Source organism: Macaca thibetana, chromosome Y (genome assembly GCF_024542745.1).
Source record: "Macaca thibetana thibetana isolate TM-01 chromosome Y, ASM2454274v1, whole genome shotgun sequence".
NCBI classification, from domain to species: Eukaryota; Metazoa; Chordata; class Mammalia; order Primates; family Cercopithecidae; genus Macaca; species Macaca thibetana.
This window is the reverse complement of record NC_065599.1, coordinates 8,471,652-8,498,168: the sequence shown is the minus strand read 5'-3', so window position 1 is coordinate 8,498,168 and position 26,517 is coordinate 8,471,652. Positions and strand designations below refer to the sequence as shown.

The following is a 26,517-nucleotide window of genomic DNA, read 5'->3' as shown; positions in this document are numbered from 1 at the left end:
TTTGTTTTGTTTTTTGTTTGTTGGTTTTTTTGAGACAGAGTCTCACTCTGTCGCCCAGGCTGGAGTGCAGTGGCGCAATCTCGGCTCACTGCAAGCTCCACCTCCTGGGTTCATGCCATTCTCCTGCCTCAGCCTCCCAAGTAGCTGGGACTACAGGTACCCGCCAAAACGCCCAGCTAATTTTTTGTATTTTTTTTTTAGTAGAGACAGGGTTTCACTGTGTTAGCCAGGATAGTCTCAATCTCCTGACCTCATGATCCGCCCGCCTCGGCCTCCCAAAGTGCTGGGATTAGAGGAGTGAGCCACCGTGCCCAGCCTTATCCATTTGATTCTTAATTGTATCCTGTGCATGCATTTCATCATTTATTTTTCGTGTGTGTGTGTGTGTGTGTGTGTGTGTTTCACTTTTGGCATTAGTTGGATGACGCAATTGAAAGCTGAACAGAAGAGAACCAAGTCTGGAGGAGAAGGAAAATAGTTAAAGAACAGTGTTAGCAGAGCTGAGCTAGCAAAGCCTGAGAACTTCACTTGAGAGTGTGGAAGTATGGGTAAGGGCTAGCATACTTGCACACTCATTAATCTTGCCACTTTTACTTTTCCTGAAGTGAACTGCAGTCTCTATGAGAAGATGCACACTCTTGTGTCATCAAACGGAGGCAATTGAAAGGAAGCGAGACCTCATCTATGACCTTCTTTCCTTTACTTCACTTTTTCCTGATAACCAAAACCAGGGATGACATTGTTCTGTTCATGACTCCTAAATCCTGTCATATTTAACTATTTGTTCTCCAAGTTTTGTATGAGTTCTTATTTTGCTTTTCCAAGAGAGGTATGTCAGATAAAGATTATACTTGCTACCTTCACACTTTGTCTTTATCCAGCATAGCTGGAAGACCTTTAAAAAGGCAAACTGCTAGCCTGAAAAAACAAGGAGTCTAAAGCCTTGGTTAAAGGTATTGGAAAAATATGTCCATTTGATTGTTAAGAAATAGACTGGTATGTCCAATCCATAGCAACACACATCTAAAAAATATACTTTAAACAAAATTAAATCATAGGTGCTATTTAAATTATAATATCTGTACAATTTTTAATGGATATATCTTTTGTTTTTTTTGAGAGAGGGTCTGGCTCTGTCATCAAGGTTGAACCAAATGGTTCACCAATGCAGTGATCTGGGCTCACTGCAGCCTCGACTTCCAGCAATCCTCCCACCTCAGCCTCCTGAGTTGCTGGGGACCACATATGTTCACGCCTGGCTAATTTTTGTACTTTGTGTAGAGACGGGGTTTTACCATGTTGCTCAGGCTGGTCTCAGACCCCTGAGCTCAAGTGATCCTCCTGCCCAGGGCTCCAAGGTGCTCCTCAGATGTACTTCTAAAATCAAATATCCCTCAAAGTATAGTCCCTGGTTGAATTTATACAGAATCACCTGAGGTATGATTTAAAAACTGATATTTCAACTTCTCACATTAGATGTACTGACTCAGAATCTCTGAATTTATGGTCCTGGAGTCTAGTAAAGATTTCAGATGTTTCTCATTTTTTTGCAGAAAAATAGAAACAAACAAAGAAAAAGAAATCAATAACTGACTGGGCAGGGTGGCTGCTCACTCCTGTAATCCCAGCACTTTGGGAGGCCGATGCAGGCAGACCATTTGTGGTCAAGAGTTCAAGACCAGCCTGCCCAACATAGCTAAACCCTGTCTCTACCAAAAACATAAAAATTAGCCAGGCATGGTGGTAGGTGCCTATAATCCCAGCTACTCAGGAGGCTGAGGCATGAGAACTGCTTGAACCTGGGAGGCAGAGAATGCAGTGAGCCAAGATGGTGCTACTGTACTCCAGTGTGGGCAACAGAGTAAGACTCAGTCTCAAAAAAACAGAAAAACAAAACACAAAAAACAAAAAAACACAAAACTTGAAACTGTGAATGAAGGCTTTATTTTATGTGATTCCTCTACAGCCTGACCAAGACAACCACAAATTTTGGTCTTTGTTCATGTAGATATAAGTAAGAGACAATTAAGATACTTTTCTACTCCCTTTAAATGTGTGTTTGTCTATTTAAGTAAAACCAACATCAGTGTAAGGTTCGATTCTTCACTAGACAAATTTCAATCATGGGGGTCAAGGAAGACTCGGAGAAAGACATACTAAACACCTTCTTACTAGCTGCACCTGAGGGTCCTATCTATTTATCCATAATTTCCTCAGCATACTCTTAGTGTTCTCCTCCCCTATGGTTGGCTTTCATGAACTTAGGGTGTGGCTTACCTGGCTATGTCAAAAGTCAGAGAACTTCCATGTTTCAATTTGGAAGGTGAGCTCGATAATAAATTAGGTGTACATGGGCAGAGTGAAAAAAATTACTGGAATTTGACTGTTACTCTGACTTTACTAGAGTGTTTCCTTTTTAAAAGTTGCTTTAAGCTGCAATTAAAATAAATAATAGAGAGACCTGCATAATCACAGAGGAAGTCTGTGATTATTCTAAAGGAAGAAAGCAATATAACTGCAAGTATTATTTTAACATATGCATAATAAGGTGGCCCTATATGTTTAAGCCCAAGCTTCCTTTTAATAACTGACTGTTCTCCTTTGTGGTTTAGTATAAAATGCATTTATTCATAGAAATTAATATGCTATGGAACCATATAAGAAGGACACACATTTTTTTTTTTAATACAGCGACCCTTGTGAACATCCAAAGGCTGTTTTTAAAAGCTCAGCATGCTTGTCCTTGTGATTTCACTTTCCAGAATATGCATTTCATGATATGACATGCAAAATTATAAATCAAATTAAGATACCTAAGAAAATGTTAGTGTACATAATATCTTTGCCTTCACCAAGACCACATATTTGCTTAACTTTAAAACTCCAAACAAACACTAGGAAAGGATCCCCTACAGCTTTTGGAAATGTTTTTAGTAATTCATAAATGAAAGTGACAACATTTAGAAGACAGTCTCTCTATTCAGACTTCATTATTTATTGACACATGCCTACTTGGGGTCACTATAGTTAGCTTCTTTACTCTTCATTAATATTAATTTTGTTTAACATATATAAAAAAAGATTTTCATTTGTAATTCTGGGCAATTTTAAAACAACTCATGTAAGCTTAGCCTAAAATTACTAAGTTTCCAGCCCAAGTAAAGCAGTGGTCCCCAACATTTTTGGCACCATGGACTGATTTCATGGAAGACAATTTTTCCATGGACCTGGAGGCAGCAGGTGATGGTTTAAGGATAAAATTATTACACTCAGATCCCAGCATTAGATTCTCATAAGGAGTACGCTACCTAGATATCTCGCATGCATAGTTCACTATAAGGTTGGAGCTGCTATTAGAATTTAATGCTGCCACTGATCTGACCTGAGGAAGAGCAGTAGTGTTCCCTGGCCTGCCACTGGCTTCCTGTTGTGTGGCTCAGTTCCTAACGGGCCACTGACATGTACTGGTCTGAGGCTTGGGGGTTGGGGACCGTTGAAGTAAAGGATTGTCATGGCTAAAACCTACAGATAGGGCCAGCTACATAATTTGTGAGACTTCATGCAAAATGAAAATTCAGGGAAATTTGTTCAAAAATTATGAAGAATTTCAGATAGTGATGGCAGAAAAGCCCTTCTAAGAGTAGGACTGCACCACTGTACAGCTTGCACGCCCCTGAAACTGGCTCTTCTTATAGAACCTTGTGAACAAAATGACCCTGATTTTCTAATTTGCTGAGAAACACATCAGTGCCAATTCATTCGACTGGCCTTGCAGGTTTAAGTTATGTGAAGAAATACATATGTAAGATGATGTACTTGAAAAATACTCATAATAGGATAGCTGCAGATGGTTGTCATTGCAATTTGTTAACAGGCAGATCTCAAAATTGCAGAAATTGCAGATCTCAAAAAAAGAAAAAAAAAGAAAGAAAAAAGAAAAACAGATGCCTCAGGAAACAAAGCGTATGGAACTAAAGTAAGGTAGGACATCCCTTGCCGTCCTGAGGCCTCTTCCGTCCTGCTAAAGGGAGCACCCCTCTTGGTGGGCTTGGGCCTGTTCACACCTGGAACCTATGTATAAGAATCGGGGAAAGGGTGGGAAATTGCAAAACAACTATATAGGCTTTGTGCAAAGAGGATTCGAGCCTTCTGATGTAGCTTTGAGTAGAGCGAGTGCATCTAGATACTCTGACTGTGTTTAGCTGGGTGCTTATGGAGATCCTATGTTTTCGAAGGTGAAAGTGCAATTGGGTAGGAGACAGTGGAGATGTCAGAGCAAAGGAATAGCAGTCAGTTGTTGTCCTTTCCAATAGGAGTGTGCTTGGGTCTTTTTTCTCTGGGCTTTCTTACCTGCAAGGGGACTATCTTCCTGATGGAGCTCAGGGGAATGTAAAGCTTTGTTACACGTTGTGTCTTATCAATGCCTCCTGTAACAGGATCCTGGCTGCGGAAACAGAACTCTTGTGCAAAAAGAGCACTGGAAAAGACAGGAGAGGCCAGAGCAGTCATATCAAAGTTAAAAAGACTGAGTCAAGAGGGTCGGGGCAAATCACGGGGAAAGAAAGAGGGTTAAGTCGCAAGTATATTTTGAATAAATCACTCAATGTGGGTGTGCAAGGCTTATTAGAAAAACAAACGCCTGGCGGGGCGTGGTGACTCACGCTTGTAGTCCCAACACTTTGGGAGGCCTAGGCGGGAAAATCACGAGGTTAGGAGATCGAGACCATCCTGGCCAACACAGTGAAACCCGGCCCTACTAAAAATACAAAAGTGCGTAGTGGTGATGCCAGCCTGTAGTCCCAGCTACTCCGGAGGCTGAGGCAGGAGAATCGCTCGATTTCGGGAGACGGAGGTTGCAGTGAGCCGAGATCGGACCACTAAACTACAGCTTGGAGACAAGAGTGAGACTCCGTGCCAAAAAAAAAAAAAAAAAAAAAAAGAAAAAGGAAAAACAGACGCCTCAAGAAACAAACCAAGTGGAATTAAAGGAAGGTAGGACGCCCCTTGTGGTCCTGAGGCCTCTTCCGTCCTGCTAATGGGGGCACCCCTCTTGGGGGGCTTGGGCCTGCTCACACCTGGACGGAGGGGGAAGGTAGGCGGGGCAAGAAGCGGTTGGTGCGCACAGGGACGCGCCTGCGTGGGGGCTTCCCCAGGCCTCTCCGGCGTGGCGTGGAGAGACGCTAGACACCACCCTCCCGCGGAGTGTCCAGGTTCTCAGTCCCAGAGACCCGCCCAAGGGCACTGCGCCCAGCCCCCTTGTCACTCACACGCCTTCCAGCCAATGGCGCGGCCGCCTGTCTTCCTTATCTCACCCCTGGAGGGCAAGCCGGGAGCGAGGTGGGCTGGGAGTGCCTGGATGGATTTTGAAGAATCAAACTTTCCGGCGTAGTAGCTGCGGCTGCCTGGTCCCCAGCAGTGCGGCCCTGGCGCGGAACAGGGAGCATCGACCCGCCCCCTCGCCCCGGATCCGCAGCCATGGTGCCGGGGGTCCCTGGCGCGGCCCTGACCCTCTGCCTCTGGCTAGCGGCCTCCAAGAGCTGCCTGGCGGCCAGCCCTGGCGCAACTGCTGCGAGGCGGCTGGACTAGTCGCTATTTGTCGGGAGCGTCTTGCGCGCCCGCTCCGCCTCCAGGTGCGTAAGCTTGCAGATCATGCTCATCTCCGCCTTCTTTCGGACTTCCAGGTACGTGGAGACTGCAGCCCGCCCCAGATTCTTTCTGGGGCTGCCGCCGCGGCGATTGTGCACCCGGGCGCTCGGCGACCAGCCTAAGCGCGTCAAGTTTTCCGCCAGCGCAGCGGGCTGATCCTGGCTTCCCCTGGGCGTGGATCTTACAGTCGGGGTGCTTAAACCCTGTTTTGCAGCCTCCTCCCGGCTCCCGAAATGAAAAAGAAGCCCTAGGCGTCTTGCGCCAACTGCGTCCTTCCCAGAAGGAAAACAAAGGCGATTTCCTTGAGGAGGGAGAGTAGTGAATGCCAAGGGTGGGTGTGTGGATGTGGCGGTTTCCCGGGAATTGAGTGCGCGAGACTCCGGGCGGTTAGCAACTCCCGCGAAGTCCCAGGCGCCCAGGGGCACTGGAAGGGAGTCTGGGAGGCGCCCCCGGCTGCGCCCGGGGACCATGCCTCGAGCCCCAGCTCCGCAGGTGCCCGCGGGCCGACACTTTTTCACTTTTGAACGATGATTTTCACCCTCCGCGGGCCGAGAGCTCGCTACCGAACCTTGGATTCCCTAATCAGGGCACTTGTGCCAAGTCGTGTTCCAGGGTGCGTGTATGCGCGTGTTGGAAGGTGCAGGTGGCTGTGCGCGCCTCAGTTCGGAGTCCCTGAAGATTCAAGGTCTTGTACAGTAGCGTAGAGCGTCAGAGAAGTGCCGGGGACAGGGGATTCGGCGGGACGGTGTTTGGAAACTCCAGGGACATGTTCCGAGGTTACTGTCCCCCAAACCCATACTTAGGTTCTTTCAACATGCGAGTAGAGAGGAGTGTGTGTGTGTGTGTGTGTGTGTGTGTGTGTGTGTACGCGCGCGCGCGCTCATGTGTATGGGAGTGTGCAGGAACCGCGCGCTTGGCTCCTGAGGGTTGCCCGGACCCTGCACCGTGGTTCGGATTCCCTGCGGGACTTGAGCGGAGGCTCCTGGTGCGGTGGGCGCAGTGTGCGGCTGCTACCTCTCTCAGCCCTGTGGAGCGCGCGAGTTCTGAAACCCTTCATTTATTTTTCACCTCTCTCAGCTTCTCCTCTCCTTCTTACTCTGTACCTAGGTGCCCACCTGTTCCAAGTTTCCAACTTCTCGCCTCAGGGAAATTCTAGGGGGACCAAAAGGAGAGGTGGGTGCTTGGCGGGAGGCTGACTTCCTGGCTGGGCGAGAACAGGAAAGCCAGCCCTTGGCTCTTAAACTGGGGTCTTCTCCTGCCGAGGAAGGGAGGGCGTCAAGAGGAGGCCCTGGAAATTAAGCTGCCAGAGGAGGCGATATTTTAAGGGTGGAGTGTGGAAGTAATTCCCCTTAACCCTCGGGGATGATCTTGAACCTGCTGGCAAAGCCGGCGCGTGCTCGAATGTGCCGTTGTGTTTGTTCCAAATCATAGAAAGAGTATTTCCTGGGAGTCAGAGAAATGGGCACACTCTGCAGTCCTCCTGGGTCTTCAGGGAATGGAAGACCCAGTGCTCACCTCCTGCGGTGAAATTACCCAGACACCCTGGACAGAGCCACGAGAGAGCCCGGTCCCCAGCCACCTGGTTTCCAACCCTCCGTGCCCTACCATGAAAGTCACTCTCCTGAGAAGATGCCACATTGTTGTTTGAAACAACAGAAAACAAACAAAACAGGGCAGCCTATTCCCGGGGAATAGGCTTTTTTTTTTTTTCCTTTTAAATTGTCAGTGCTGTAATTTATTTGTTTTAGTGGCTAAAGCAGCAGTTTACATGAAGCCAGTTCCCCGAGAAAGACTTTTATTGTGGTTTCCTTGGCATGATTTCTCTTCGGAAGAAAAACTGCTGACGGAATGTACATTGCTAGACAATCCTGATTACATTTTAATTAGCTGGGGGTGAAATAAGCTGCAAATTAGTTAGGACTCAATAAGTGCTTTGTCATCAATTGCAAAGCCATTCTGGGAGCTTTAACCCTAACCTGGTAATGCCTAAATTGACTTATCTAAATGGCAGGGATTAAGCTTTCTTAAGATGTAAAAGACAGCAACACACTCTCCTTACAAAACCCCAAGCTTCTCTGTTCACCACAACTTGGCTTATTTATTTATTTATTTATTAACAATTAGAAGGAAGATGGGCCAGGTGCACTGGCTCCTGCCTGTAATCCTAGCATTTTCGGAGGCCGAGGCGGGTGGATCACCTGAGGTCAGGAGTTCGAGACCAGCATGGCCAATATGGTGAAACTTTGTCTCTACTAAAAATACAAAAAAATTAGCCAGGTGTGGTGGCGGCCACCTATAATTCCAGCTACTCCAGAGGCTGAGGCAGGACAATCGCTTGAACCTGGGAAGCAGAGGTTGAAGTGAGCTGAGATTGTGCCACTTCTCTACTCCAGCCTGGGTGAAAGAGTGAAACTCTGTCTCAAAAAACAAAACAGAACAAAAAAAGAAAAGGAAGGAAGATGGGCTGGATGCAGTGGCTCAAGGCCTGTAATCCCTGCATTTGAGGCAGGTGGATCATTTGAGGTTAGGAGTTGGAGACCAGCATGGCCAACATAGCAAAACCCTGTGTCCACCAAAAATAGAAAAATTAGTTGTACCTGGTGGCACATTCCTGTAGTCCCAGCTCCTCAGGAGGCTGAGGCAGGAGAGTCACTTGAACCTGGGAGGTGCAGGTTGCACTGAGCTGAAATCGTGCCACCGCACTGTGGCCTGGGTAACAGAGCAAGACTCTGTCAGAAAGGAAAAGAAAAGAAAAGAAAAAAGAAAGGAAAAGAAAAGAAAAAGGGAAGAAAAGAGAAGAAAAGAACAGGAGAGGAGAGGAGAGAAGAGGAGCGAGGCAAGATGGAGCCATCAGGCTGCAGCCAACTGATGACACTGGATGTGGTGTTTATTAATCTACTTGTAAAGGCTGGGCTACAAGAAGTCTTAGGAGGACTCCTTTCCAACAGGGTCACCTCACCCCCTCCAACTCCTACAAATGAGCCCATCCAGAAAGCTGTCTCTGGAGCATGTGCCTGTTTCCATCTTTTGCACAGTTTCAGGCCATGTGTAAGGATGGGAGAAGCTTGCCTGGCCTCCAGCCTGGATGCCAGTCAGGTATGTGGACTTTCAAGTATGAAAGCTGTCAGGTCTGGCCTCAGGTGAGCCCAACCTATGCACTTGGCAGTGACTCAGATTCCCTGGGACTGTGACCTGCTATTGTTCGCCTGCTGTGACTTTCCTCTTCAGCAGAGGAATCTAAACTCTAATAGTCTCTGCCCCAGTTGTCCCCACTTTCCTCCACTGCCCAGCACTTCAGTAACAAGACCGAAAAGTGGTGGGTAGATGTGCACACCTGGTACCTCCAGGTCTGCAGGCTGCTTCTGCCACTCCTGCATGCAGTGGCTGTCAACCACTCCCAAAAACACAAGGGACTCAGTACTGAGGCATAGAGGTGGGAATACAGACCAAGGGTACCTGAATAATCCAGCACTGCTCTGACCTGGAATTGTTCAGAATGTCATACAGCAAGGAAGATGGGATGGAAACCTAATTATTTCACAACTGAATGCTTCTGTTCATTCACGAAAAGGAACAGTGCATGTTAGCGCCTCATGAAATGTCAGTATCTAGCTCCAGGATGCTTTGTCCAGGGCATTCAGCATGGAGCTATTTAAGGCTCAAAAATATAATATATGTGGGAGGTTAGCAGAGTGAAGAGGAGCTATGAGTCTGTGAGTTATGGAACAGGGAAGTGGGCTTTGGGATTGGGTGGATCTGTTCTGCATCCAGACTCTGCTGCTTTGTAGATGGGTAGGTAGGGTGGATTATACCACCTTCCTGATATCAACCCCTCATGCATCCAGTGGGGGAGAGAAGCACCTGCCCTGCAAGATGCAATCAGGACATGAAAAGTGTTAGAATAATATGCGCAATGGTAATACAGTAGTTAGCACTGCCTGGAAGATTACTAAGAAGCAGCCACTCTGCTGGATGTTTTATAAGTTTTATATCACATTTGATATTCTAACCTACCTGGTATGTTTCAGTTAATGGTATACAATGTTAGGGCTATGATACAGAGACTTATGAAAGTGTTAGAGGGCACTGCTTGTATTAAGTCTATGGATAAGTTGCTACTGCTTTCCAGAAACCTGACTCTTAACACCATTTTGCAGGGAGCGGAGGTTTTGGACAGCAGTTAATGAAGCATATCCATATTATCCAAAGGCATTTTATCTATGAAGTAGGACCAGAAAAAACTGAAAGTGCATCATGAAATGCCTTGTGTAAACTATAGAATAGCATAATTTTTGTGCATTCTCTAAGCTTATAGGGCCTTAGGATTCTGATCAGCCATATTTGGATGACTTGTGAAACAGCTCATTGCTCTCCAGCCCCAGGAGTTTTGATTCTATGAGTGTGAAACACCAGAATTTGCATGTTTCAAAAGCTTCCAGGTGAAGCTGATATCACTGGTTCTAGTACCACACTTTGAAAGCCACTGCTTCAGTAGGTCGTGCTGTCGGACTTCTCTCTGGTGCCTTTCTCTGCTTGATAAGAGGTGCCAAGTTCTAGCTTTGGAACTGTCCATTCTCCATCTCCCAGCTTGAACATTCTTTGAGCAGCTTTCTCTCTCTCTGTCTCTCTCTCTCTCTCTCTCTCTCTCTCTCTCTCTGTGTGTGTGTGTGTGTGTGATGGGGTCTCGCTCTGTCGCCCAGGCTGGAGTGCAGTGGTGTGATCTCACCTCACTACAACCTCCACTGCCTGAGTTCACGCCATTCTCTTGCCTCATCCTCCCAAGTAGAAGGGACTGCAGGCACCTGCCACAATGCCCGGCTAATTTTTTGTATTTTTAGTAGAGATGGGGTTTCACTGTGTTAGCCAGGATGGTCTCGATCTCCTGACCTCATGATCTGCCCTCCTCCGCCTCCCAAAGTGCTGAGATTACAGGTGTGAGCCACCACGCCCAGCCCAAGCAGCCCTTTTTGATTCAGGTTACGTACAGTTGATTAAGTGTGAGCTTACTAAGTAGAAGTCAGTAGTGGTGTCCTCAGCAGGCTCACTTAGAATCAGTAGACTCATTTGTCAAATGAAGGGGCTGGAGTCACAATCTGGCTGCCATCTCTTGAAACATGAGTTTGATTCCAACTTATTGATGGATGAAAAAGCCTTTATCAGTTCTTCTGAACATAAGTGTTCAGGGAATGTAGGTTTAAGATGAAGAACCCTTCTCCTGGGAGAGAATGGATCGTTAGTAATCAAGGTCTAGGTATGAAACAAAGGTCAGTAGCATAAAGCTGAAGGTCTCAGCAGGGGTGCAACATTTTTATGAGTTGATTGGTTACACTTAGGGAGACTTGGGTGCTTTGCCAAATCACCTCATCATGACTGTGTGGTTTTTCCATGCTTATTCAACCAATTTGTTTTAATGAAAACCAGACTACATGAGTCTAAACAGTTTACATTATGTATAACAAATACCTTCTTAGGATGTACTTACATGCTCTAAGTTTGACATACTTTATGAAAGCAAAAAACATTGTCAGTGAGATGGACATATGGGTTGTTAACAAAACACCATGTTCTCACATTTGGTGGGAGGTGGCAAGGAGGCCAAAGTGAAAAAATAAACATTGATAGTGATTTGAAGCAATTTGGGAAAAAACATACATGAACATATTAAGGCAGAGATTCTTCATTGGGTTGCATGTTGAAGTGTGGTTGAAACAACATAGTATTTGTCCTATGGCTTTAATTTATTTTCACCAGTTTCTGGATTAATAATGTACCCCTAAATCCATATGTTGATGTCCTTATTCCCAGTACCTCAGAAAGTGCCCTTAATTGGACATAAGGTTATTGAAAATGTTATTAGTTAAGAGGAGCCATTCTGGAGGAGGGTGGACCCCTAATCCAATATGTCAGGTGTCCTTATAGAAAGGGAAACTTTTAACACAGACATCCAGAGATGTGAGGACATGGATGTGAAGGTTGGAATGCTGCCACAAGGCAAAGAACTATCAGAAGTTCAAAGAAAATAATGGAGCCCATCTTCCCTTAGTGCCTTTCAGAAACAGCATGGTCTTGCTATACTTTGGTATTGTAAGTCAGAGACATTTATTGTCTCCAGAACCGAGAGACAATAAGTTTTTGCTGTTTCAGCCCTCTGGGTTGTGGTACTTTGCCATGGCAGCCGTAGGAAATTGAAACTGAATTTGAAATTATACTAAAAATAGCACTTAAAAGTATTGGATTTTCATTTTCTCCAAGTAGGGTTTTGATATGTGAATCTAATTTAGTGTAACCCTGCATTAAACAACTGTATGGAGTCTATGCTTTACATGGATATTACGCCTTTGCAAAGACTTGAAACAACCATATGTTGTAGAAATTAATTAGGCAGCTCTTATTTATAAGCAACTAGAAGCCACTTTATTTATTGCTACATGAAAACTTACTGCAAGATTTTAGAATTCTGACTTCTCCATAGCTAATCCCTTGATTAATTGGGATTAATCAACCTCTAGGTGGGACCCCAGATCTCTCTGAGACCTTATTCTACGTTATAGAAAATCACTCATTGTGTTCAAAGCATTCACATCAATGAACTTGGCATCTTGACAGTTAGACTATAGCCTTGACCTTGAATGGTCTTCTTCACAGACATCTCTGTGATTATCTTATAAAGACTTTATTCTTCTCATTTGAGAAAAGAAGATACTAATTTTTCTAAGAACTTGCCACCATGATGGATGAGTAGTAGCCTGGCATGTGAAACAAAACCTTTGACTTTAAGTAAGTTGTACTTACTATTGAAATATTCTTTTTATTTGAACCAGTAATGTTCTGTACATTTTTATACTTCCTGAGCCCTAGTTGACTCATCTACAAAGGGTGACTGTTGAATTTGAATTGCTATTAACTTGTAATTCTCAGGATGTCAAATTTTCCTCTGACTCTTGTCTTGCCACTATTGCAGATGGCTTTCATATGTTATTCAAATACATGACCACCAAGTTGATGATTCCAGAGAGAGTCAGATGTGGTAATTTTGAGGTTTGGTGATATCTTTGGACACTTAGATTTCTCCTCCAATCACATTCTTTCTTTTCTCCTCACACATTAGTGGGACATCTAAGTTCCCCACTACATGCTCATTTCCATGATGTAATTTGTGTCATCATCTTGGTCCTGCCCTTAAGTATTATGGAATTCAGTAATGTATGTGTGATCTTCCTTCTTCACACTCAGGCGGGATGATGGTCCCTGCGTTGTTTTTCTCTTCTGGTTTTGATATTTTCCTTTGGCATGGTAAATGTGTTGGAGAGAGTTGATAGAGGAATTAGTTAATTAGAGAATAATATATCAGCAGGCAGAAAATCTGAAAGTTGATCACATGCACCTCCTTACACCTTTGCTCTTGAATGGCTTTGAGAGATTTCACTAGGAATTCGGGATGGAAAAGTCAGTGTGGTCAGGCATCATGTTACAGGGACACTGTAACCTCTTTCCCTTGGAAAGTTCTCAGTATTGAGACAATGACATGTCATTAACAAGTTACATTTGTCTGGTTTTCAGCAAGAAGATGGATTGAATAGCTCTCAAAGGCGTTCTCAGAGTTGTGTTCTGACTAATACGATATCATTTTAGTCAGAATGCTATCATTTACAAACATTCTGAGTGGGTATTTGGAATTACATGTTGGGTCCCTTTTCTTATCCTGGTTGTGTTTAGAGAACAGGATTGGTCAGATTCAAATAGATCTTACACTTTGACAGAGACTGAAATGCCCATTAATGAAAATACTTTGCAAAGAAGGACTCCTGGTGAGGGAGAAGTTCTCAGAGAGGTCTGAAGTCCTATTTGACTGGTGTGATTAACTGTAAAATCAGAATTTCAAAAACCCTTAATAAATATATAACACAAATAATAGTTTTCAATCATTTGTGCATAAGAGCAGCCATTGCATGTTACCTTTCCCAAGGTGAATAAGGTTAAATTCTGATGTAGCTAAGAAATGTTGCAAGTCATGGTTTTAACTGTCTGTGCAACTTTAGTTTCTGCTAAGATTTTTCTTGATGAATTTTCAGTTCTATTTATTTATAAAACATCCTATATTAAGAATACAACAGCTACAACAGTTAAGGAAATAAAAGACCTAAGACTACAAAACACTTCTAGTCATTACGTATCACCTAAAGTACAGTATAGCCAGTTGTAAATTTCCATCATGTTATACTCTTTGCAGATAACCATAGTGAAGAATGTCCCTGGAGGTGAAGGTTGCAAGTAAGATGTGATCTCACCACTGCACTCCAGCCTGTGCATCAGAGTGAGACCCTGTCTAAAAAAATTAATAATAATAATAGTAATATAATTCAGAGTCATGTAAAATTGTCTCCTTTCTGTGTTGCTCTTGCATATTTTTTCTTCTTTGATGATGAGTTTCATTCTTCACAAGAACTTTGAAACGGAATTGACACTTGTTTTGTTTTGGTTTTTAAGACATTTCTATTGTTTCAACTGTCTGGCACTCAGCTTAGCACTAAGGTTATTTTTAAAACTACAGGTGAAAAATAACTGCTGGTTACATTGAAACAACAATATGTTCTTCTTGGATGAATATCCTTGAAAAATATAATTCTGTTAGTTTCAGGAAAAATACATCAACCTGGACTGAAGTTATAATGCACCTTAAGGATTCTAGGACCTGGCCTCCCCACCCCGCAGATAAAAAAATCTGAAGATTTTCAAGTTCTTGACATAAAATGGTGTGGTATTTGCATATAACCTGCAAATATCCTCCTATACATTTTAAATTATACATTACTTATAATATCTAATATAATGTAAATGCTATGTAAATAGTTGTTACACTATTATTTAGGGAATGATGACAAGAAAAGTCTGGCATTTGCTGTTCTATAAATTTTCTTTAGGTGGCTTTATCTATACTGTATAAAAATATAATTCGTATTATTTCTTAAATAATGTGTATTTGATCCAAAATGCAAACTTTTGTTCAGTTTTTGGTGTTATGCCAAATCTCTTGGATATTTACTTCATAGGAAACAAAATAAACTTCCTAAAAGCTCCATTCAGAGAACATGAAACTTTTCATCTGCTCAATCTATTTATGTCACTCTTCCTAGCTCTTCAGGACCTAAACACTAAAGTATAAATTCCTTTAATGACTCCATATTGCATTCACTTCTGTCTTTGATCAGTGCCATTTGTGAAAACCATCTGCTGTGTGACAGGCACACTGCCACATACCAGAGAGCCAATGGCAAGCACATGTTAGGGATAGACCCTGCTTCCAAACTTTTGCAGACTGGGGGACAGTTGATCATTACTATTAAAACAAAACACACAGTTTGTACTTGTCCACTGTGTGACAGAGTGCCTGGGAGACATGCAAGATGCTATACGAGCAAGCAACAGATATATCTGTGGTAGTCAGGGCGATGGGATCAGGGAAGGCTTCTTGGACAAAGTGGCATTTTCTTTGAAGGAAGGACTCCACAGGAAGGCTGGATGTGTACTGACATGTATATTTCTATGTGGTCAAATATTTTTTTTTCCTATTGAATTCCATTAAATGTGAAATATTTGTACAATACAGAGAAACCCTTTTTTCTTTTTTCTTTCTTTTTGTTTTTTGTGAGACAAAGCTTCACTCTCGTTGCCCCAGCTGGAGTACAGTGGCGTGATCTTGGCTCACTGCAACCTCTGCCTCCCAGATTCAAGTGATTCTCCTGCCTCACCCTTCCAAAGTACTGGGATTACAGCCTGAGCCATCATGCCCAGCCTAGAGTTTTTTCCTTGGTTAATGAAAAGACTTTTTACTGAGGATATTCCATAACATTTGAAAGAAATCTTACTTATGAAGAAAAAACATATAAAGAAAGCCTTCCCCCTGAACCTTTTAAATGGTCTTTTTATTTTTTAGAGCAGTTTTAGGTTCACAGCAATTGAGTGGAAAGTACAGAGAATATCCACATACTCTCTGCCCCCACCATGCACAGCCTCTCCCATTACCAACATTCCCCACTGGAGTGGGACAACGGATGAACCTACATGGACACATCATCATCATCAGGGTCCATAGTTTACATACGCTTCACTCTTGGTGTTGTATGGTCTATGGGTTTGGACAAATATATAATGACTTGTATCCATAGTTTCATCTATTGCTTTAAAATACCTTACACAAAGTATGGACACAAAATTGTCCATTCAGGATCACAGCTAATTATTTGTAGTGTCAAAGCATTGATTGATAATGTTAAGGTCTGTGGTGGGTATCCTGACTGATTTCTATTTCAAATGTGCAGTTCCATTGTTAGACACTAATTTGGTGTGTATTTTGGAAACTGCAGACTGATTAGTCCTTTAGCTGTTCCATGCCGATACCTGGCTATGTTGAAGGAAATGTGTGGGATCTCTCCCTAACTCTGTTTTCTCTTTTAATATGGCTGTATCTAGAGAACTAGTTTTCATTTATTTTTATTCTTCCCACGTGGGTTGTCTTTGTGTGAATGATGTGTTTGCTTTACTGGAAGCTTTTGAATAATTATCTTTCTTTAAGGAAAAGTCGAAAGGCTAGAAATGAAAACACTTTGCAAATGTCATTGAAATAATGGCTGGGTGCAGCTGATTGAACTTACATAAACTCTTTGAAAGTTGGATTGACTAGCATTCATGTTTGATCTAGTTAAACCAATAAAATACGTGTAATTTTTATATAATTACAAAAGTCCCACTGTCTAATCCTAACTGGAGGTTATAATGGTAGTTCTATAGGGAAATGTGTTTCTAGCCTAATATACTTTGACTCTTTATTTTTGTTGGCTTTAAGTCAGAACAAAATGATATTTAAATGGTTTATTTCATTTTTGTTGTTAAGCGGCTTAACTGGTAAAGGCTATTGCAATCTGACGAAGTACTTCTCCTGGGTCAGAGTGTTGAAATGTATTGGATTTGTACTTTTTTTATAATAATAAACTTTTATTAAGTTTAATATTATGTACATGAATATATTGAAAGGCACAAATGGGCTCTTTTATGTAAAACCATACGTAGAAAGTAAATTATGGGAAAAACAAATGAGAGCCTAAGAACTTGAGCAATACTCTTACTATTTCTGCTACTGGGTAGCTGGGCAATTTGAGCTCTTTGCTTCAATTTACTAATTAGTAAAATGGAGACAATAATGTATATTCAGTGACAATTTTGTGAGGAGCAAATGAATAAAAAGCAATAAGATATATTGTTTATCTACCATTTAGTTCATTTGTGGTAGGCATTGTACACCCATTATCTCCATTCTCACAAATAGCATGAAAGTGGACTATAATTTTTACCAAGACTACGCATCTTAGACAAAAGCAACATACTGCTCAAATCCAGACATAGGCATACTCAGAGATTTGGAGAATTCATTTCAAGTCCACCACAATAAAGTAAATATTACGATAAAGTGAGTCATACAAAGTTGTTGGTTTCCCAGTACATGTGAAAGTCATTTTTACACTATAGTCTATTAAGTGTTCAATAGCATTATATCTAAAAAAAAAATACATACCTTAATAAAAAATACTTCATTGCTAAAAGTCTTAACAGTCATATGAGCCTTCAGCAAGTTTTAATCTTTTGGCTGGTGTAAAGTCCTGCCTCAGCATTGACTGCTACTGACTGATCAGCAAAGGTGGTGATTTGTAAGGTTGGGGTGGCTGTGGTAATCTCTTTTATTATTATTATTATTATACTTTAAGTTCTAGGGTACATGTGCACAACGTGCAGGTTTGTTACATATGCATACATGTGCCCTGTTGGTGTGCTGCACCCATGAACCCGTCAGCACTCATCAACTTGTCGTTTACATCAGGTATAACTCCCAGTGCCATCCCTCCCCCTTTTCCCCTCCCCATAATAGGCCCTGGTGTGTGACGTTCCCCCTCCCGTGTCCAAGTGATCTCATTGTTCAATTCCCAACTATAAGTGAGAACATGCGGTGTTTGGTTTTCTGTTCTTGCGATAGTTTGCTGAGAAAGATGGTTTCCAGCTGCATCCATGTCCCTACAAAGGACATGAACTCATCCTTTTTTTGTGGCTGCATAGTATTCCATGGTGTATATGTGCCACATTTTCTTAATCCAATCTCTTATTGATGGACATTTGGGTTGATTCCAAGTCTTTGCTAGTGTGAATAGTGCTGCTAAACATACATGTGCATGTGTCTTTATAGCAGCATGATTTATAATCCTTTGGGTATATACCCAGTAATGGGATGGCTGGGTCATATGGTATTTCTAGTTCTAGATCCTTGAGGAATACTGTTTTCCACAATGGTTGAACTAGTTTACAATCTCACCAACTGTGTGTTCCTATTTCTCCACATCCTCTCCAACACCTGTTGTTTCCTAACTTTTTAATGATTGCCATTCTAACTGGTGTGAGATGGTATCTCATTGTGGTTTTGATTTGCATTTCTCTGATGGCCAGTGATGACGAGGATTTTTTCATGTGTTTATTGGCTGTATGAATGTCTTCTTTTGAGAAATGTCTGTTCATATCCTTTGCCCACTTTTTGATGGGGTTTGTTTTTTTTCTTGTAAATTTGTTTGAGTTCTTTGTAGGTTCTGGATATTAGCCCTTTGTCAGATGAGTAGATTGCAAAAATGTTCTCCCATTCTGTAGGTTGCCTGTTCACTCTGATGGTAGTTTCTTTTGCTGTGCAGAAGCTCTTTAGTTTAATTAGATCCCATTTGTCAACTTTGGCTTTTGTTGCCATTGCTGTTGGTGTTTTAGACATGAAGTCCTTGCCGATGCCTATGTCCTGAATGGTATTACCTAGGTTTTCTTCTAGGGTTTTGATGGTTTTAGGACTAACATTTAAGTCTCTAATCCATCATGAATTAATTTTCATATAAGGAGTAAGGAAAGGGTCCAGTTTCAGCTTTCTACTTATGGCCAGCCAATTTTCCCAACACCATTTATTAAATAGGGAATCCTTTCCCCATTTCTTGTTTCTCTCAGGTTTGTCAAAGATCAGATGGCTGTAGACGTGTGGTTTTATTTCTGAGAGCTCTGTTCTGTTCCATTGGTCTATATCTCTGTTTTGGTACCAGTACCATGCTGTTTTGGTTCCTGTAGCCTTGTAATATAGTTTGAAGTCAGGTAGCATGATGCCTCCAGCTTTGTTCTTTTGGCTTAGGATTGTCTTGGCAATGAGGGCTCTTTTTTGGTTCCATATGAACTTTAAAGCAGTTTTTTCCAATTCTGTGAACAAAGTGATTGGTAGCTTGATGGGGATGGCATTGAATCTATAAATTACCTTGGGCAGTATGGTCATTTTCATGATATTGATTTTTCCTATCCTTGAGCATAGTATGTTCTTCCATTTGTTTGTGTCCTGTTTTATTTCACTGAGCATTGGTTTGTAGTTCTCCTTGAAGAAGTCCTTTACATCCCTTGTAAGTTGGATTCCTAGGTATTTTATTCTCTTTGAAGCTGTTGTGAAAGGAAGTTCATTCATGACTTGGCTCTCTGTTTGTCCATTACTGCTGTATAAGAATGCTTGTGATTTTTACACATTAAGTTTTTATCCTGAGACTTTGCTGAAGTTGCTTATCATCTTAAAGAGATTTTGGACTGAGATAATGGAATTTTCTAAATACACAATAATGTCATCTGCAAACAGGGACAATTTGACTTCTTCTTTTCCTAACTGAATGCCCTTTATTTCTTTCTGTTGCCTGATTGCCCTAGCCAGAACTTCCAACACTATGTTGAATAGGAGTGGTGAGAGAGGGCATCCCTTTCTTGTGCCAGTTTTCAAAGGGAATGCTTCCAGTTTTTGCCCATTCAGTATGATATTGTCTGTGGGTTTGTCATAAATAGCTCTTATTATTTTGAGATACGTTCCATGAATACTGAATTTATTGAGAGTTTTTAGCATGAAGCGCTGTTGAATTTTGTCAAAGGCCTTTTCTCCATCTATTGAGATGATCATGTGGTTTTTGTCTTTAGTTCTGTTTATATGCTGGATTACGTTTATTGATTTGCATATGTTGAACCAACCTTGCATCCCAGGGATGAAGCTCACTTGATCATGGTGGATAAGCTTTTTGATGTGTTGCTGGATTCAGTTTGCCAGTATTTTATTGAGGATTTTTGCATCGATGTTCATCAGGGATATTGGTCTAAAATTCTCTTGTTTTTTGTTGTGTCTCTGCTAGGCTTTGGTATCAGGACAATGTTGGCCTCATAAAATGAGTTAGGGAGGATTCCCTCTTTTTCTATTGATTGGAATAGTTTCAGAAGGAGTGGTACCAGCTCCTTCTTGTACCTCTGGTAGAATTCAGCTGTGAATCCGTCTGGTCCTGGACTTTTTTTGGTTTGTAGGCTGTTAATTATTGCCTCAATTTCAGAGCCTGCTATTGGTCTATTCAGGGATTCAACTTCTTCCTAGTTTAGTCTTGGGAGAGTGTAAGTGTCCAGGAAATTATCCATTTCTTCTAGGTTTTCTAGTTTATTTGTGTAGAGGTGTTTATAGTATTCTCTGATGGTAGTTTGTATTTCTGTGGGGTTGGTGGTGATGTCCCCTTTATCATTTTTTATTGCATCTATTTGATTCTTCTCTCCTTTCTTCTTTATTAGTCTTGCTAGTGGTGTATCATTTTTGTTGATCTTTTCAAAAAAAAAACCCACCTCCTGGATTCACTGATTTTTTTGGAGGGTTTTTGTGTCTTTATCTCCTTCAGTTCTGCTTTCGTTTTAGTTATTTCTTGCCTTCTGCTAGGTTTTGAATGTGTTTGCTCTAGCTTCTCTAGTTCTTTTAATTGTGATGTTAGGGTGTCAATTTTAGATCTTTCCAGCTTTCTCTTGTGGGCATTTAGTGCTATAAATTTGTCTGTACACACCACTTTAAATGTGTCCCAGAGACTCTGGTATGTTGTATCTTTAGTCCCATTGGTTTCAAAGAACATCTTTATTTCTCCCTTCATTTCATTATGTACCAGTAGTTAATCAGGAGCAGGTTGTTCAGTTTCCATGTAGTTGAGTGGTTTTGATTGAGTTTCTTAGTCCGGAGTTCTTGTTTGATTGCACTGTGGTCTGAGAGACAGTATGTTTTAATTTCTGTTCTTTTACATTTGTTGAGGAGTGCTTTACTTCCAACTATGTGGTCAATTTTGGAATAAGTATGATGTGGTGCTAGGAAGAATGTATATTCTATTGATTTGGGGTGGAGAGTTCTGTAGATGTCTGTTAGGTCCACTTGGTACAGAGTTGGGTTCAATTCCTGGATATCCTTCTGAACTTTCTGTCTCGTTGATCTGTCTAATGTTGACAGTGGGGTGTTAAAGCCTCCCATTATTATTGTATGGGAGTCTAAGTCTCTTTGTAAATCTCAAAGGACTTGCTTTATGACTCTGGATGCTCCTGTATTGGGTGCATATATATTTAGGATAGTTAGCTCTTCGTGCTGAATTGATCCCTTTACCATTATGAATGGCCTTCTTTGTCTCTTTTGAAAGTTGATGGTTTAAAGTCTCTTTTATCAGAGTTAGGATTGCAACTCTTGCTTTTTTTTTTGTTCTCTATTTACTTGGTAGATCTTCCTCCATCCCTTTATTTAGAGCCTATGTGTATCTCTGCATGTGAGATGGGTCTTCTGAATACAGCAAACTGATGGGTCTTGATTCTTTATGCAATTTGCCATTCCGTGTCTTTTATTTGGACCATTTAGTCCATTTACATTTAAGGTTAATATTGTTATGTTGAACTTGATCCTATCATTGTGATATTAGCTGGTTATTTTACTTGTTAGTTGATGCAGTTTCTTCGTAGCATCAGTGGTATTTACATTTTGGCATGTTTTTGCAATGGCTGGTACCGGCTGTTCCTTTCCATGTTTAGTGCTTCCTTCAGGGTCTCTTGTAAGGCAGGCCTGGTGGTGACAAAATCTCTAAGCATTTGCTTGTCTCTAAAGGATTTTATTTCTCCTTCACTTATGAAACTTAGTTTGGCTGGATATGAAATTCTGGGTTGAAAATTCTTTTCTTTAATAATGTTGAATATTGACCCCCACTCTCTTCTGGCTTGGAGCATTTCCGCCAAGAGATCTGCTGTTAGTCTGATGGGCTTCCCTTTGTGTGTAACCCGACCTTTCTCTCTGGCTGCCCTTAAGATTTTTTCCTTCGTTTCAACTTTGGTGAATCTGACAATTATGTGTCTTCGAGTTGCTCTTCTCGAAGAACTTTGTGGCATTCTCTGTATTTCCTGGATTTGAATGTTGGCCTGCTTTACTAGGTTGGGGAAGTTCTCCTGGATGATATCCTGAAAAGTGTTTTCCAACTTGGTTCCATTTTCCCCCTCACTTTCAGGCACCCCAATCAGACGTAGATTTCGTCTTTTTACATAATCCCATACTTTTTGGAGGCTTTGTCCATTTCTTTTTTCTTCTTTTTTCTCTAGACTTCTCTTCTCACTTCATTTCATTCATTTGATCTTCAATCATTGATACTCTTTCTTCCAGTTGATCGAGTCAGTTACTGAAGCTTGTGCATTTGTCACGTATTTCTCGTGTCATGGTTTTCATCTCTATCAGTTCATTTATGGCCTTCTCTGCATTGATCATTCTAGTTATCCATTCTTCCATTCTTTTTTCAAGATTTTTAGTTCATTTGTGCTGGGTACGTAGTATGTCCTTTAGCTCTGAGAAGTTTGATTGAAGCCTTCTTCTCTCAACTCGTCAAAGTCATTTTCCGTCCAGCTTTGATCTGTTGCTGGTGATGAGCTGCGTTCCTTTGGAGGAGGAGATGTGCTCTGATTTTTTTAATTTTCAGCTTTTCTGCCCTGCTTTTTCCCCATCTTTGTGGTTTTATCTGCCTTTGGTCTTTGATGATGGTGATGTACTGACGGGGTTTTGTTGTAGGTGTCCTTTCTATTTGTTAGTTTTCCTTCTAACAGTCAGGACCCTCAGCTGTAGGTCTGTCAGAGATTGCTTAACGTCCACTGCAGACCCTGTTTGTGTGGGTATCTGCAGCGGAGGCTGCAGAAGATAGAGTATTGCTGAACAGCAAGTGTACCTGTCTGATTCTTGCTCTGGAATCTTCCTCTCAGGGGTGTACCCCGCCGTGTGAGATATGAGGTGTCAGTCTGCACCTCCGTTGAAAATGCAGAACTCACCCATCTTCTGTGTCGCTCGCGCTGGGAGCTGGAGGCTGGAGCTGTTCCTATTTGGCCATCTTCGAAACAAGACCTCTTGCATTTTTTGATTGCTTTTCTGATCAAAGAGTACCATATGTAAGCAACGTATGTGGATTGTGATGGAGTAATGTCATGCACACCTGGACTAAACAACGTGGTCAGCATTAATTGGGGATTTATTGGCATCCCTGATGCTAGTGGGCAGAGTTCTTAGAAGTTCTTAGTGGAGATAAATATTATAACACCTGATTATTGATACAGGTAAAAGCACAGAACAGCTGCAAAACCTTGGCATGGGGGCAATTATTTTTAGAAAAACAGGAAACCCAAAATCCCAAAAGGAACTAGGGATGCATTTTGAGGGAATATATGTATGTTCGTGCATGGCTATTTGCGTCTTTGTGTGTGTATGGATATAAAATCTTCCTCTGGAAAAATTTCATGAATAAATGCAAAAGATGAATGAAGTGCTGGAGAATTTTTGCAACAGACAAATGATCATTTAACCTAAGTGGTACTAATAGTTGCTAAAGTTGATTTTAAAATTTTGAACAATCCACGATAGATGTGGTGAAAGAGACAGACTGTAGATGGTGAAGGAAAACAAATGCCCAGTCAAATAATATTAAAGCAAAAATACTAATACCATTGCCTACTCATCATGTTGGCAAGTGTTGAAAACCTGCTACCACCCAAGGAAAAAACAGGGTGGAAAGGCATTCCCTTTTTTATTGCATTTTTTAATTGTATTTTAATATTTGCTCAAATACGGTATGTTAGTTTCTTTTCTTTTTTTTCTTTTCTTTTCTTTTCTTTTCTTTCCTGTTCTTTTCTTTTCCTCTCACCTCCTCTCCCCTCCTGTGCTCTTCCCCCCTCTCCTCTTCTTTTTTCTTTTCTTTTCTTTTTTTTGAGACAGAGTTTCACTCTTGTTGCCCAGGCTGGAGTACAATTGCCCGATCTCAGCTCAGTGCAACTCTGCCTCCTGGGTTCAAGCAATTCTCCTGCCTCAGCCTCCTTAGTAGCTAGGATTACAGGCATGTGCTGCCACACCCGGCTTATTTTGTATTTTTAGTAGAGATGGTGTTTCTCCATGTCGGTCAGGCTGATCTCGAACTCCTGACCTCAGGTGGTCTGTCTGCCTTTGCCTCCCAAAGTGCTGGCATTACAGGCATGAGCCACCATACCCAGCCAGTATTTCCAATACTAAATACTTTCAGTATTTTATTTATTTTAGTATTAGTCTCATTAATAAGACTGAATCAGTTACTCTAGGGTGAGTATTATCCGTTGTGAACTGGTAGATATTAAATCTAGGATTACTCCCCACAGGCTAACAACAATGTTAATGGCAAATGACAACACAATCCGATGGTTTCTGCTAGCTTTGCCCACTATTCCAGCTTAGCATAACCTGACTTAAAAGATCCCAACCAGAGAAAAAACATGACCAATATCTTAGTTACGTGGAATGCAGAAATTCTGATGTTCAAGACAATGAATCGTAGTCCAAATAATTGTTACATACTGAGTGTATCTATTGTTTCATTTAGTTATCCCAGTGACCTGATATATGAGATATTGCTGTTATGCTTTCTTTATACATGAATAAACTGAGACTTGGGGATGTTAAGTCCCTTGTCTGTGATCATATGTTTGGTGAAAGAGTAAGAGAAGGCTTTCCACGTGGAATCTGATGTGGTTTGGATTTGTGTCCCTGCCCAAATTTCATGTTGAATTGGAAGGATGGGAGGTAATTGGATCATGGGGGCAGATTTCCTCCTTACTGTTCTCATGATAGTGAGTGAGTTCTCATGAGATCTGATGGCTTAAAAGTGCATGGTACTTCCCTTTCCACTCTCTCTCTCTCTCCTGCTCTGCCATGGTAAGATGTAGTTGCATCTCCTTTGCCTTCTGCCATGATTGTAAATTTCCTGAGCCTCCCTGGCTACACTTCCTGTTAAGCGTGTAGAACTGTGAGTTAATGAAATCTCTTTGCTTCGTAAAATACCCAGTTTTAGATAGTTCTTTATAGCAGTGTAAGAACAGACTAATACAGGATCTTTCTCCCAATGCCAAACTCTTATTTCTGTAAATTGGTTGAGATCAAAAGCATCCACAGTGCATAAGTTGTAAATTTCCCAAAATTGCTGACTGTTGGCAGACTGTCTAGTGTTCATTTTCCTGCCTCACTGCTCAACACACCACCAAAGTTGCCTTAGACCCTTTTTCATTTCAGACAGCTTGGAATCTTTACTATTTTATGTGTCTTTGTTTACAAAATGACATCAGTGACAAAGTGAGACTTACATTACAAACACATTTTCTATCACTGGAAGTGAGAGACATCAGGTTTTGCAAGATTGGGCATTTGTTAAAATGCAAATATTCAAAAATTATATGCATAAATTATAATTTTAAATTAGAAATCTGTGTATGTGTAGCTTTATATTAGAAGAGTATATAATGGGTCAACATTTTTTCTTTTTGTTTTTGCAGAACAATGGTTCTCTGCTTTGGTGCCAGAGTCACAAGCAGTGTTCTAGGGTAGATTTCCTATACCTGTATGAATGGTGCAAAAAACTTCTAATTTAGGAATAACTATAGTTTCACAGGAAGTCACAAAGAAAGCACAAAGAAATCATGTGTATCCATTTCCACCAATGGTTACACTTTAAGTAGTTGTAAACAATATCAAAAGCACAAAATTAACATGCATGTAATGTATGTATATAATTTTGTGACATTTTATCATATGTAAGACTTGATTTGGGTAGTTACCACTGCTGTTAATATACAAGCATCGATGGTTCTATATACTACTTTGCTTTATGTTTTGTTTGTAATTTTCTGTTAAAAAGCTTTAAGAAGAAAATGCCCTCTGCTTAGGCAAGAGAGGATTTAATGTATTCCATTTATGCTTATGTAATTTTGTATGCATTTTCATTTATTTGTAGGAATTGCTGGTTAAATAATTTGCTACCTTTTTTTTTTTTTTTTTTTTTTTTTGAGGTGGAGTCCCCCTCTGTCACCCAGGCTGGAGTACAGTGGTGTGATGTCTGCTCACTGAAACCTCCACCTCCAGGTTTCAAATGATTCTCCTGCCTCAGCCTCCCAAGTAGCTGGGACTACAGGCGCCCACCACCACACCTGGCCAGTTTTTGTATTTTTAGTAGAGACAGGGTTACACCATACTGGTCCCGAACTCCTAACCTTGAGTTCTGCCCCCTGTGAACTCCCAAAGTGTTGAGATTACAGGTGTGAGCTACCGCGCCTGGCCAATAATTTGCTTTTTTTAATTAAACAGACTCTTTTCCATTTTGAGTATTCTTTGCTGCACACTAAAGAACATGATAAACTTTCTTATCTTACTCATTTATATGTTTGATATAATACATTTCTTACCTCAATCCCAATACACCACAACTTTTCCTTTTTTAATATTTATATGATGATGCTCCAGCTCCTGTCCGAAGCGGGTTTTATAATAAGATTACATTAATGATTAAAGTTTACAAAGTTTGCTAAAAACTTTGCAGCAACTTTGGGATCATAATAATGTTTGATAAAATTTATTTCATGGGATGGGTATGGTGGCTCACGCCTGTAATCCCAGCACTTTGGGAGGCCGAGGTGGGTGGATCACAAGGTCAGGAGATCGAGACCATCCTGGCT

General features: G+C 41.3%; 1 protein-coding gene across 5 annotated transcripts in view; it reads left to right on the top strand.

Annotated features, from left to right (window-relative positions):
• The window catches only part of LOC126947191 (thymosin beta-4-like), a 196,830-nt gene that overhangs the window by 47,421 nt on the left and 122,892 nt on the right, over positions 1 to 26,517 (top strand). For 2 of the 5 annotated variants that reach the window (XR_007722954.1, XR_007722956.1), the window contains 2 exons: positions 3,894 to 3,981; positions 4,437 to 4,992. The exons of 1 other annotated variant lie outside the window; for it this stretch is intronic. Coding sequence is in view for 1 of the 4 variants with exons in the window: in XM_050777917.1 (XP_050633874.1) it covers positions 3,875 to 3,981; positions 4,437 to 4,656 (327 nt within the window). In the remaining 3 variants the exon portion in view is untranslated. Of the gene's footprint in view, positions 1 to 3,874; positions 3,982 to 4,436; positions 4,993 to 26,517 lie in introns of those variants that run through there. 2 more of the 5 variants (XR_007722955.1, XM_050777917.1) reach the window with 2 other exon arrangements.